General features: G+C 48.7%; 1 protein-coding gene across 2 annotated transcripts in view; it reads left to right on the top strand.

Moving 5' to 3' along the window:
• The first annotated feature begins 2,017 nt into the window (after nt 1–2,017).
• The window catches only part of FNIP1 (folliculin interacting protein 1), a 65,152-nt gene continuing 53,414 nt past the window's right edge, over nt 2,018–13,755 (top strand). For both annotated transcript variants that reach the window (XM_082771645.1, XM_082771644.1), the window contains exon 1: nt 2,018–2,218. In XM_082771645.1, coding sequence (XP_082627771.1) covers nt 2,130–2,218 — 89 coding nt within the window. In that variant the 5' untranslated portion in view covers nt 2,018–2,129. The remainder of the gene's footprint in view (nt 2,219–13,755) is intronic.

The following is a 13,755-nucleotide window of genomic DNA, read 5'->3' as shown; positions in this document are numbered from 1 at the left end:
GTTAGTGGATAAAAGTTACGGGTCACAGCCAGCTAATGGATGGTAAGAGCTTATTTATGCAGTGATTCAGGAAAGAAGTCCGCTCGATATCAATAGGGCTGCTCTGTCACAGACCTAGACATGATGAAGTCTTAATGGCTTGAAAGGAATCGCAGTGAGTCAGTTTGTGCAAGAGCTGTGATAGTGCTTTGTCACTGGAAAATCAGCATTGTAGACAAATGTTTCGGAAATGTATTATACAAAAAAAACTCTAAGAAGGTTTTCATTAATACTTTTCGGTTACTTTTGATCCAAATGGTACTTACGGGAGACAAAGTGCTTGGAGATGATGAAGGATGGTTCTTCTCCTTCACTGAAATGCTACAGGGTACGTGTGCTGCTGTCGGAGAGTAAAGCCCTTATACACAAGAGGCTCCGTATCTTGGTCCGTAATCTTTGTAAAGACAGGCCAGACCCGATGCCCAAGGCTATGCAGACTGGACAGATAAATAGAAATTCATGTTTTTTGTGTAGGTATAAGGATTTATCTGTGGGGAGGTTTTTACAGGAAAATGGATGGTTAATCATATTCATCTCATTTTCTCTTACTGTCCATCATCTGCTACCTTGATGAAGGTATGTTAACCAAGCCTCAGAATCCCTTGCTGTTAATTTAGGAGCTTTGGGAACAGATTAATATTTTAAAGAGACGCTGTCAACTTGAATTTTAATGCACTTGAGATTAGCTCTGTCTTCAATGCTGTAAATTATGGAACTGTTGAAAGCTCAGTTGCATTTCCTGGCCAAATTCTTTGATTTTGTATTATTCCCTACTTGAAGGGTTTATTTGAAACTGTATTTCTGTGCTGACTTTGAAGGTATTATATTCTTTCACCATGTGAAAGCCTGAAGATCAATCGTCTGTGTATCTGCAGCAGGCAGGTGTATCCTGCATACAGAGCACAGGGGAAAAGATGCATCTGAACGTTAATTCCTAGTTTCTGTTATAATCATCATCAACTTCTAGCAGGTGAGCAGCCTGAGTTCCTCCAGGTGGCTGGTTACATCTATCTATAGAGTGATCCCCTGCACGTGTTACCCACTAAACTATCCTTGTTTAAAAGTGTTTTAATTTAACGTTACATCATATGCTGCCTTAGAAAATGGAATTAAACTAGGGGAAAGCAATGAATCGCTTCTGTTTACCCAGTTCTTAATTAATTAACTTTCTGCTGGTCTTGTGTCTACAGAGGGAGACAGTGAAGGAGACTCTTAACTGTACCCAGTGTTGCCATTTTCGTTTAAAGCTGTATTAATAAACAGTTCTGCAAAATAAATAAATAAATAAATAAATAAATAATCTGCAGTTCCTTTTGATTTTATAAAAGCTAATTAACTTTTTGGGGGGCTTATAGGTGTTCTGGAGCCAGCCGCAGCGCACCGCGTCCCCGGGGCCGTTCTGCAGCCCAGCCGGCTGTTGTGTTTGTTATGATGGCTTCCTCTGCATGCAAATGCCTGCGGGCCGCCTTCCTGCCCGGCGCTTTGACTCGGGGAGGGCTGGGGCTGGGGTTGGGGCTGCGGGAAGGGAGAAGCCGCTGCGAGCTGCCCCCAGCCGGGCGAGAAGAAAAAGGGGCAGAAACCGGGTTCGTGGGGCAGCTGCAGGTCCAAAACCGGGGGTCGCGCAGCTCCAGGCTTTAAGGGAGAAGACGGGAAAGGCAGGGGAGCCTCAGCGGGGCTGCGAGAGGCTCTGAAGCGGGGCTCCGACCGCCTCTCCCCGGGCAGGAGGCAGCGGGGCCGCTCCTCGCCCTGCTCCCGGCGGATCCCCGGGGCTCTCCCCACACACACACACCCCCAACCCCGGCCGGGGGCTCCGCGTTCCCTTCGCCTCGCTGGGCGCTGCCGCCGGGCTCGGGGGGCCGCGGCTCCTTCCCCGTCCCGCCCCTGTTGGCCGCGGCGGGTGACTAATGGCCGTCATATGACTGTGACACCGAATGGAGGCGGGCGGGCGGAACCAGGCGCCGGGAGGGGACGGAGCTCGGCGCAGCTCGGCGGCGGCGGCGTTGGGCGGTGTTGGGGGCAGCGGCAGCAGCAGAGGCAGCGGGCGGTGGCGGTGGCGACGGCGACGACGGCCGGGGGGCAGCGGCCCCAAGATGCCGCCCACCCTGTTCCAGAAGCTCTTCAACAAGAAGCACGGGCTCGTCTCCCCCGCCAGGGACGCGAGGGACGATTGCGTCTTCAGGTGAGAGGGCCGGGGCTTCCCCCCCCCCCCCCTACCCACCCACCTCACCCACAGCCCTGAACTTCTGCACCCGCTGAGGGGCTGAGGAGGAAGAGGAGGAGGAGGAGGAGGAGGAGGGGAGGAAGAAGGGCGGCAGCGCCCCTTCCCCCGCAGCCCTCTCCGGGCCCCTCCTGGCGCCGCTTCCCCTCAGCCTCGCCCCGGGGCTCGGTCCCCCAACGCCGGGGGCTGGAGCCGGGGCTGGAGCCCCCCCGGACCCCGCTGTGAGGCCCCCGGGGTCGCTGTGGGGCCCCGGGGGATGCTCGGGGCTCTCGGGGGTGGAGGCGAGGAGGCGGCCATGCCGCTTGTCACGGGCTCGTGATCCGCAGGGAGCAGCCTTCAAAAAGGGGGGCAAGGAGGGGAGGGCTCGGAAACGCCGAGTTTGCCCCCGCAGCCGAGCCGAAATTGGGGTTTACCCGCGGGGTTTGTCGCGATTTAACCGCAGCGCGACTGGATCCACCGAAAGGTGCCAAGCACGACACTGGCAGGCGTTAAAAAAGGGAATATTTTCTCCAGGAGAGCCCGTCCCGAGCCCCAGGGGCTGCTAGGGGTCTGCCCCCGTCTTAGCATCCTGCGCCTTGGTGGCCTCGCTGGGGACACGCTGGGCTCTGGGGGTCCCCCCAAATTCCTGCTGTGCAGGGGGACGTTTCCCTCGGCACCCCTGCGCCGGGGCCTAGACGTCGCCCAGGGCTGGGTGCGGAGGTGAGGGTAGGGACGGGAGCGTTTTGCGGCTGCGAAACGAGGTGCTGCTGTTGCCCAGCCAGATAATTGCTCCGCTGGAAGGCGACGCGGTCCCAGGCTTGGCTGGAGTGGCCAAAAGGTAGCCTGCAAAATCGTTTAAAAGTGCAAAGTTTGCAACTCGAATGCAAATCAAACGCGCTTCGCTACTAAGAGTTGCGAGCTTCTTGAAAGCCTTCTGCCAATGTCATAAAGAACTCCTCCAGCTCGTCCTGACATTTCTTACCCAACAAGCTCAGAAACGACCAGCCCTTGGGTTGGCCTGTAAGGGGAGATACCTGGCTGACGCGCTCAGCTTGCGTGGTGGCATGTTTAAGTGCCCTGGTAGAATTTCAGACAGCAGTTCAGGTGGTCAGGAGCATAACTTCAGTATCTGAGGCATCCCGCTGTCGACGGGTCCGTGGTGTCCTCACACAGGCAGGAAACGTGGCTGGACGCTGCGTGAGGTCTGGTGCAGCGTGCCTTCCACAGACACTGGTCACAGCTGCTCCTGTGCCTCCCTGCCACTTACTGGAAGGTGGTCCCCCTTTTTTTTTTTCTTTTTTTGTAGTATTTTTTAAGAGACAAAACTTCACAATTGCGTCCATGTCATCCAATTTTTGAAACCAGCTTAATACTTGGCTCAGGACCCTTGATGGGGAGGGTCGCTAGGGCTGGTCTCTGTAACTGCCGTGCCTTTTCCACCCTGTTAAGACTTCTGGTAAGGATGAATTTGCGTGGAGACTGGCGGTTAATTCAACAGCTGCAATGCAGACCCTGGGGCAGAAGTGTGGGGATCACGCCTGTGTTGAAAGAAGCGAAAGTGAGTACTCTGCAAGGAGGCGGCTCTTCTTCCCTCTCAACAAGCATCGTTCTGTGCCAAACTGGATGTGAATTTTCAGAAAGATATGTCACGCCGTCTGCCTTACCCTCCTCCGCCTGCGTAGAGCCGTTTCTCTTTGTGATGTGATCTGTCAACCAGTAACCAGCGAATTTGCAGTTGTTAGTTATTTTTTGGCAGACCTGTGTAAAATCCCAAGAGGAGGCTGAAGGTTCTGCTGGCGGAGACTGGGGGGTGTGCGAGACCTGGCTCTTTCTTACAAGGGCCAAGTATTATATTTCGAGGACTAATACAGATGCCCTCTAGGCATGGTGCCTAATGGCTTCTTTTGTTTTCCAAATGGGGATAAGTCTGGAGTTAATCCTCACTATATATGGCCTTATCAGTTACTGGTGAAACTTTTGGATAATGCACAAAACACAGACCATTACTTAGTACGGCTGTGAATTTAGAGACTGCAAACAAGTGCTCTGGATTTTTAGTCTGTTTCCAGCAAACATGAGGGCAACACTCTCATCGGTTTCAGTAATACAAAATTGTGTTCATAGATTATTATTGCTTATATTCTAAATAACAAAACTTTTTTTTTTCCAAATATTGTGAGCTCTGTTATTGTTGTTTGCCTTCACTGTGAAAGCGTGGTCCTTTTATTGAGGAGGCTGTAGAACACCCATAAAAAACACGAATTCACTTCATATATTTAGAGATTAATATGTTTAAAAGTCTAGCTACTTTGGCAACGATATCAGTATAACAAAACATATCAGGATGATTTTGATGCTTATTCTTTTTTTTTTTTTTTTGTCTGTGAATATACTTTGCATTTCATTCAGGCTTACTGTGAAAACTTACTAGGGCATAAATTCTACTTATCTGAGCTTACGTTATTTCAAAAATAACATAATGCTTTTCAGGCGCGAAGTATTTTCTTTAGTATTTTTTCTTCCTGCCTAGAATCTTTCTGTCTGCTCTGGGTGCTGAGAGTGACTCCAGCCAAACCAGAGGTCCTTCAGAGCTAGGTGCTGGAGCAGTTAACAGCTCCGTGATGGGACCAGTGAGTTAGCAGCTGTAAAGCATTTGCTGATGTCCCAGTTTGTCTTCTTTTCCCCACATACAGGAGCCATTTATGTTATGGAAGCACTGTCAGGAAGTCACGACAGATCCACTACATGTTGGTAGTTCAGCCCTGCAGCTTGGCTGAGGACAGTTGGCAGGCTGGGTCCTTACACTGAAATGTCTCTGCACAGCGAGGCATTCACAGGAAGAGCAAAAACATTCAAAGTTTTAATAGTAAAATCTGTTTACAAGGAACACCTGCAAGTGTTCTAGAGAAGAGACAACCCCTTAAGCTGTAAGGTGTAGAGTACCAGCTGTCTACTGCAAATAATACTCACGTGAGTGGATTTTCCCCGAGGGCAACTTCAGCTATAAATAGGATCCCCTGGCCGCGTTGTAGCATCTGGCAGTGGCCGCTGCTGGTGACAGGAGACGGGACTAGCCGAGCCCAGGCTTGGGCTGTTACGGTCATTAGGAACATGAGATTCCAGGTATGCTCTTCTCTAGAATTTCAGAGGCAAAGTATTCCTGTTATAAAAATACACAAAGCTGTTTGTACGAATCGTGTGCTGTGCAAGTGTCTAAAATGTAGATACATTTTTAAATACCAATGAAATGAACCCTATTAGAAACCCTGTTTCTGATCAATCTCCCCAGTAAGGTGGACACAATCTTTCAAAACCTTCCTTAAGCTAAGCAGAAGCAGCCCCAGGTTTCTGCTGAGCGTTGTGCGTGCTCACACGGTGTTCCACCGTGCTCTTGGATTCCCGATTGCCACAGAAGCTGCTTACAAGCTGGTATTTCTTTTTTGGCTTCCTTGCTGTGCACTTCAGTGCTTTGGAGGGGAGGGAGCTGTGAAAGCACTGAGACCTTGGCCATCCTTTTGTTCTTCAAAATTCACTCCATAGAATGAGCCCAAAGCTCAGGAAGTTGCTGCGAGGTCTCAGTTTATGTCTTTGTTGTTAAGAAACATTTCTTCCTAACTTGTTAAATTTGTGGACAGTATTTCTGATGGTAAATAGAGCTGTAAGGGCTGCAGCAGAATCTTTGTGTGAGGGTGAGTCTGTTGAGACAGTAATTGGGGTTGCAGCACTCTTAACCTCTTGCAGAGGGAGAGGGATGCTCCTGTAGTATGGAATTACAGTATTGGAACGTTTTGGGGTTATGGGTGGAAAGTCAGTGCTTCTTTCCATCCTGTGCATCAAGTTTCAGTGCTTGTTCTCTTGGATATCTAGACATCCTTCCCACCTAGTGAGAGGTTAGCGGGATTATCAATTAGGAGTTCTTTTTACACTGAACCTCAATAAAAGTTTCAGTGTCTTTTTTTTTTTTTTTTTTTTTTTTTTTTTTAACCTAGGGAGCTCTAAAGAACCATCTCACCCCGAGGGGCATTCCACTGATGTTTGCAAACTCTGTTTCGCTCTTGTTAAAGCACCTGTTGTAGAGGTACAGCTGTGTGGTAATTGTTCAAGCTTGAAAGAACCCCTTCTAGTTTCGAGTCTTACCAACCGTATGGAGGTTTTTTGGGCACGTTCTTCCTTTAGGGGCTTGCTTTGGGTTTCTGGGTATTTCTGAGGACAAGAGCAGTTTTCCAAGTGGAAAGGTACAGGAGTAAGTAACTTTAAATGTTACTTTCTACATGGAGAAGGCCATTTCCAGTCATTCTAGAATAATGCTTTCTGGGGGTCTTTCTGTAAGAGGGGCTGTTCCTTTATTGGTGTTTTGCCATTTCCCAAGACATGAAGGGCCTGAGGCTGGCTGCAAGGTGGTGTTTCCTGGGGTCTGTCTAGGCAAGTATCCCCCATCAGGCCAGACTCCTTTTATTTCGCTGTGGCAGTGACTTTAAGTGGTATCCTGAGAATTGTTTCATTTCACGTAGCTTTTGGCAGCTGGATTCATCAAGGGAATTGCAATAAACCTAGAGTTGGAAGTGGGTAGTGGGATACAAGGGTGCCTCACCAGGCAGCTCCTCTGCAGAGCTGGTGGCCTTGCACAGTATGAATGCTGTGCGCTTTCTTACACCAACATATAACTGCTTGTTGAGCCAGGAGCTGCTTTCTTCTAGTGATCTAAACTGCAAAGGGATTTGGAGACAGCTGGCAACACGTTATGGTGGACTTTTTGTGAAGGAGGCTGGAGTAAGGTAAAGGAGGAACATGAAAGTTGTCTTTACGTTCTTTTTCCAGTCAAAGTTTTACCCACAGAACTTCTTGGTAAGCGCTCGCATTATTTCTGAAGGTAGCTAGCGCTGACGTAAATGGTGTGGTATCGTTGCAGGGACTATTTTGCGTTTGTTCCTCCTGTGCTCAGAGCAGGGGTAACCAGCAAAGGTTACCGTGTTGCTCTGCAGTTTTTAGGTACAGCTTTATTAGAAGCCTCAGGAGTTCAGAGCTAGCAGCATGTGGACACCGTGGTGTCATCAGACCCAAAGTCTGAGGGAGCTCGGAGATTTGGCTTGGTAAAACCACTGCCAGAGCTCCGACTGGATTTATCTCCAGCAAACCAGGTATCCCAGTCCACCCAGTGAGGGGCTTTTCTGCTGTACCAGAGCCTGCCCAAGCCCGGAGAGTCAAGTCTCTTACACAGCCACATTAGTCCTGCACAGCCTGCAAATTTCTTAGCCTAACAGCACCTCACGAGGCTTTTTCAGGCTATTCCGTGGCAGCCAGTCTGGCCAACAACTGCTGTTAGTGAAATGCTGTGTGTTGATATTTGTTCACTTCTGCCATTCCACAAATTGTTCACCGGGGCTGTAAAATTACTGAAATATTACCACCTCACAGCCTTAACACCTCCAAAAAGAGCTTCAGCTGGACTTTGCTTTATAATAGCTCCTGCTTTTCATCATTTCCAGTTATCTGATGAATCTTAAAAGCTGTTGTCCCATAATTTTTAAGAAATCCAGAAATTTTCTTGTGTTTTTATTAAGCCCATTTTTGCCTTTTAATGTCCCTTAAGTTTTTTTTTGTTTTTTTTTTATGTCTGTCTCTTCTGTAATATCTCTGGAAGAGTTTTTGGCTTTTTGGTTGTGTTCATTAGCTTGAGTGCAGCCAGTTTTTGATAGATGTTTGATTTATGTGCAGTTTTCTCTCTTGCTACGATGACTTTGGCCTGTGTTTTGAAATATATCACTGTTTTCCAGAGGACTTTGTGTTGCCAAATTCTGTTTTGCATTTCCTGTCATCTGGGCTTTTACATACCTTCCAGTGCTTTCAGTCGAGTTTCGTCGAGGAAGGAGAAAGATGCAAATGAATCGCTGCCAGTAAGCTCCTCTGGAGACAGGAGGGTTTTTGACGCTTTCTGGTGAAGATCTCCAAGCCAGAAGGAGGTCTGGAGGTCTCCCGGTGCTTCTGCAGGTGGGCACGGGCTGCTGAATCCAGCGTGTCCTGGAGAAAAGTCTGTCAGAAAAGTCTGTCAGAAAAGTCTGTCAGAAAAGTCTGTCAGAAACATCCGTCAGGCCTGGAGCCGGGGCTATGGTGCCTGGAGGAGCAGCGTTGCCCCATGAGGCAGGTTTTCAGCAGGCTGGCCATGATGGCTGTCCTTGTGTTACTGTGTGATGCCAGGAGTTAATTTGGAGCAGCAACCCCGTGGTGTGAGGGGTGTGTGACCGCAGAACTCGCAGGGACCAAACGCTTTGGGGACGGTCGGGTGCCAGGCCCTGCCTGAGCTCGCCTTAGCGCCCTTCATGTCGGTTCCTCATGTGCTGACAAGGCCCTGGTGGTGCCTCCAGAGCCCTGTGAGGCAACATGGCCGCTTCCTCGCCACGGGTGGCACGAGGTGCCAGAGGCCGGCTGGCCACGCTGCTCCTGGGGCGGCGGCGTTCTCTGTTCCCCTTCCAGCGCCTCAGCTCCTTCCTCTGAGGGAGAAATGGTTCTGAGGAGAGGCTGCAGCGGGTGGGCCCTGCGGTGCCTTCCAGCACTGGGATCTCCGCGGGTTGGGCTGTGCCCCTGTCATCTGAAGGGGGCCCTGCTGCCAAAAATAAAATAAAATAGAGGTCTCATGAGGCAGGCTCTGCTCCTGTGGAGCCGAGGTGAGCTGGCACCTGATCGCCACGGTGGGAGGCTTCTGGTCACGGTCCCTGTGCGTACGTGTAGCTGTGCTGGAATGAAAATGCTCCTTTATGTGTGCTTTACAGAAGACTTGGCAAGCGCTGAAAGGAGGTGTTTCTGCAGAGCAACAGGTGCCGATTTTTCCTTCCTCCTCTAGACGAGGTCGCAGGGGCACAAAGAGGTGTCTGTGCTGGTTTGTCCGCTGCGAGCTCTTCCTTCTCTTCCGCAGCAGTTCCACCATTTGTCTTCTGGTGACTGAAGGTGTTTTTACCTGACCCAGGTCCCAGATCTCGCTCTCCTGCAACGATCAGCTCCTTTGGTGACTGAGAGGTTGCCCTCCGTGTGTTTTCAGAGGGGTTTATCCTTTGGTGGGTGCACACTTCAGAGTAAGCATACACTCCTAGTGACAGCTTGGACAAATTCAGGCTTATGTTCTGGAATAAACTGGCCCAATGTGACTCGGAGCCTGAAACTTCTGCTGTAATTTTGGCTTAATGCAAGAGGCGACCGCTTTAGAGACGTGCTGTACAAGTGGAAAGTAACGCGCGCAGTGGTTTCGTGCTCGGCGGCTGTGCGCTCTCCTCTTGCTACATCTGGAGCAGAATGTCTGCAAGATCACATGTTTGTGAGTAACGGCAGGAAAAATGCAGAGCTCGGTCTCGCTAGCACATCCAGGGTGGCTGCGGTGGACTTCCAGGATCAGCTGAGAGCACAGCTCCTCTCCGAGCACTTGACAAAAAGTCTGAGCGGGTGGTGTGCGTAGAAAACCTTCCTGTGTGTACTGTTTGCTGGAGGGGGGGAAAAAAGTTGTGCCCATTAAAAACAGGAAGTAATTTTAGTCGTTTGTAAATGACTTGCTAATGCACCAGCTGCTCCACCTTACACCGAGCAGTAACAGATTCACGAAGGGGAAATACTCTGGAGAAACTCGCACAAAATGCACGCGGCGTTGCTGTGCTTGAGGAATTTCTCCATAAAGATCCCATTCAAGAGGGGCAGTCCTTTCCGCAGGGTTACTCGCTTATTTCTAAAAATACCTGCTCAGATGTGTTCTGCTCTGGTGGAAGTGTGAACGGTTACTATGTAGTCTTTGTATCAAAAAATGATTTATTTATTTTTGCAACAATGCATTGTGCTGGTGCTTGGTGCTCTACCAAAGCTTTTAATGGAGGTAATTCTGCACCTTTACGTAAGAAGTTCCACCTTTTCCTCTTCTGAAACTGATAGCTTCTGTAGATATTATTATTCAGAACACAATGCACTACAGAGAAACTTGTTCAAACATGTGAATTATACAAAATGCTACACAAACTGCATATAGGATCTTAACAGTGTGTGTGTGCAGCACGTGGCCACGAGTACAGCGGAATTTTTACTTTGGAATTTTTCTGTCTTTTCCGAAAGAAGTAATTTTGTAACTGATATCAAATGGTTAAGCTTTGAGACTTAAGTAGCTTGACTACACCAAAAGCTCTTTATTTTAAACAGCCTTGCCTGATGGCTTTGGGGCGATAGCCTAGGTAACCTCAGCCTTTTGTGCATGCTCTCTCTTTGAAACTACAGCCTTGGAAGAAACCCTCACTCTGTACAGGTGAGGGGCTCTTTGCAGTGCTGCCCATGGCCTTTAGTTGCAGCAAGCTGTGCTGCAGACACCTCCTGTCCGCTCCAGCCTGAGCAGGTGAGTGAACCAGCAGCAGCCCCACATTGGTAGCTGGAGCGCTGGGCTGCTGAAAGGAGCTGTCTTGACACATGGAAATGATCCTTGCACCCCACTGATCAGCTCTGGATATTTCCACAACATTGTCACTGGCGATTTTGACCTGAAATGAGTAAAATCCATCAGAGAAATGGTCTTACTTCTTGTAACACAGGTACTGTTTGTGCCCTGCCCCTTCGTGGTATTTGACGCAAATCCAGATGTGTGCTTCGTGAGCAGCGTCTTTCCCTTGGCCCAGCTAAAACGTCAACAAAACTTAACACTTTTTATTATATCACAAAGCCTCTACCCTTTCAGCTTGTGTGATATATAACTGGAAAGAAACAGGAGCCAAGTTGCAGTTCTCTGCCATCTGTTTTAGTAGATAAATGAAGAAACTTCGAGCTCGGTTCAGCCCTGACTTAAGATCCTGGCATTGTGCCTGTTCAAGCCAGAGCAGTATCTTTGCCCAAATTCCTGTGTCATTTTCCGTTTTAACAGCGAAAGCGTCTTGTCTGAGCATCGCCCCCAGGAGCTGTCGCCTTGCTGTATGCTTGTGTTGTTTTTGTTTTTAGCCTCGGTGCTTATGGAAGCGGTGGCTTATGCAGTGCTGCTGCTGCCCTCTTAGCAATTTCGGAACCTTTTGGTCGCTTTCGGTCATGTGTGATGGAGGTTGTGAGAACAGAAGTGTGAGCCAGCTCGGTTTCTGTACCTGTACTGAAAATCGTGCGGGTGCCGTTGGGTGTCCCCTCGGGCACCTGGTGGCCGTGGTGCTCCGGTGGGCGACGCACTGCGGCGGGCACGTCGGGAGGGATGTGGGGACAGGCAGAGTCTGGGCGGCTCGGGAGGTGACACCCGCTGTGTGGCTTTGTGGACAGCCACCAGAAAGGCCACTCCCGGGTTACTGTGAGCACTGGAATATCAAGATCTCCATTTGCTGGGTGGTTCTGCTTTCTATCTAGAACTAAAATACACACCGTCTGCCCAGATTTCTCTTGCCTGCTACGCCTTCCTTGCACAGCTTTATCCCAAGGCAAAAACAGGCCTCCAGAGGCTGTGGGCTCAGCACAGTGTGCTGTGATTTGGGCAGCTGTGAGAGAGGATGGTAAGTCATAAGAAAGCATTTGAGCATTTAGCAAACGAATGAATTATCCAGTGGAAATGAGATTATTTTTTAAAATTTTATTGGCTGTGATGTCCCCCAAGAAGACCTACCTAGAAGATGTTCTTTCAATTTGGAGCGTTCAGCTGAATGGTTTATTTACTGCTTACCTACTAGGAATTGGTAGGAAAGTGGTATTACTTCAGGTGTTAATGAAAAGTAGGTACAGCTGATGAACTGTGGGTGGTTGTGTGCACGGGGAACATAAGTTGCAAAACACAGGGTGAGCGCTCTCTCCTCAGAAGCTTGTTCTCATTGAATGACGTTATCTGAACATCAGAATCTGTAAGGCAGGTTTTCTGCCAGAATTTTCCTGTTGCTACAGGAAAAAGAGCACCATTACCCCCTTAAAGACAGACAGAAAGAAACACGTCAAGTCTTCGGACAGTGAATTGGCTTCCAGTGCTGCCTGCCTTACTACTGCAAGGCAGTCCCAGCTCTGACACAAAACTGAAGCAGAGAAAGGTGCTGTGTTGGTTTGTGTGCATGTTTTTTTTTCCCTTCAGTACCTAAACATATTTCAGTTGCTATGAGTTACTGGAAATTACTTTCTTGTTAGAAAAGGAAATTGTTCCACTGACAGCGTGGAGGGTTAAGAAGCTGTGAAAACAAGCACGTTGGTTTCTGAACTGCGTGCATCTCCCAGGCATGCAGGAGGCACCGGTCATGAACTGATGGTCTCTTTTTTTTCCTCCAAAACAGACGTAGTGGCAAAGTATGGAATTGATAGAGCAAAAAATCAAAACAGATTAAGATAGATTTTTATGAGATTATAACAAAATTATATTTTATGTGAACAAAGTGTTTAGTAAGCTTCCTTTTTCAGATAAGCAGAAATACCGATTTGGTATAAGGCTGACTTTAATTTACCTGCTTCAAATTCTAGTGGTTTTTTCATAGTATCCTATTTACAGTTGTCTCCAAATTGGTTATTTTGGTTAGTCTGAAAGCATATCTATTTAAAACGTGTCATCACATTACCTTGTCGGTGAAAGCAGTCACAGAGCTGCTAGGTGGCTTCTGGTTGGGTGGTGTGTAAGCCTTTTTTCCACGCTGGGGTCAGAAGGTAAGGTTTCAGGAGCTGAGCATGTGCTAAATGCCGTTTTCCCTTTAACACCACCTGCTAAGTCATTTTTATTTAGTTATTCACTTGGATTTGGTGTAAGCTTGTTTAAAGACTGGTCTTTTCTATAGGTAGCCACCAGAGAAATCAGCTAACCTGCACTTAGGAGGTGACACCGGTGATGACCACACTGGAGGAAAAGCAGTGCCAGGGGAGGGCACTTCGTGAGTGGAGTTGTTCTCAGAGAGGGAATAGGCACTTTGTTTGACAAGAGGTTGTCTCTATTTAACATTTTTAAAAGAGAAACGAATAAAAATTAACACAAATACAAAAAGGCCCAGCCCTCTAAGGGGTGAGCGTCCTCACTTTCAGCATAACTCGGTGAGGTTTGAAGGCTTTCGGTGTCTCAGCCTTGAGCTCAGCAAGAGGAGATGTAGGCTGGAAGGAAAGAGGTCCCAGAGAGCAAGAAGGACCCTGTCCTCAGATCTCTGTCTCGTGTGTGTACGTACCCGTGTGTGCTTCAAAACATTCCCTGCTATCTTCGCTTTCTGCCCGCGGCCAGAGCGTGCGTGCGGCCACAGCGACACGAGGCAGAGGGCTGAGCAGTGAGAGCCTCGGCCAGCACAGCGCCCGCTGCTTTGTAGTAAGGCCTTGTGTGTTCCCCCAGGCGGTGAGAGAGCCAAATTGGGTGTGTGTGTACACAGCAGGTAGGCCGAAATTGTCTAATATCATGCTGGACGGACTCGTTCCCCTCCTCGATCAGAGGAGTATTGTTGTGAGCCTTCAGCGTGAGGATTGATGGCGCTAATAGGTGCTGAATAAACATAAGCGGAGATGTTGGCAGCGGAAGAGATGGGAAGACTTTTTTGAAAACTAATCTTTATTTTCGATCGCTTTCTCTTGTCCACCAGCCAAGA

The sequence above is a fragment of the Aythya marila genome (genome assembly GCF_965140915.1).
Source record: "Aythya marila genome assembly, chromosome: 14".
Classification (NCBI taxonomy): domain Eukaryota; kingdom Metazoa; phylum Chordata; class Aves; order Anseriformes; family Anatidae; genus Aythya; species Aythya marila.
Note: the sequence above shows the minus strand (reverse complement) of the source record. Positions and strands in the feature narration are given on the sequence as shown.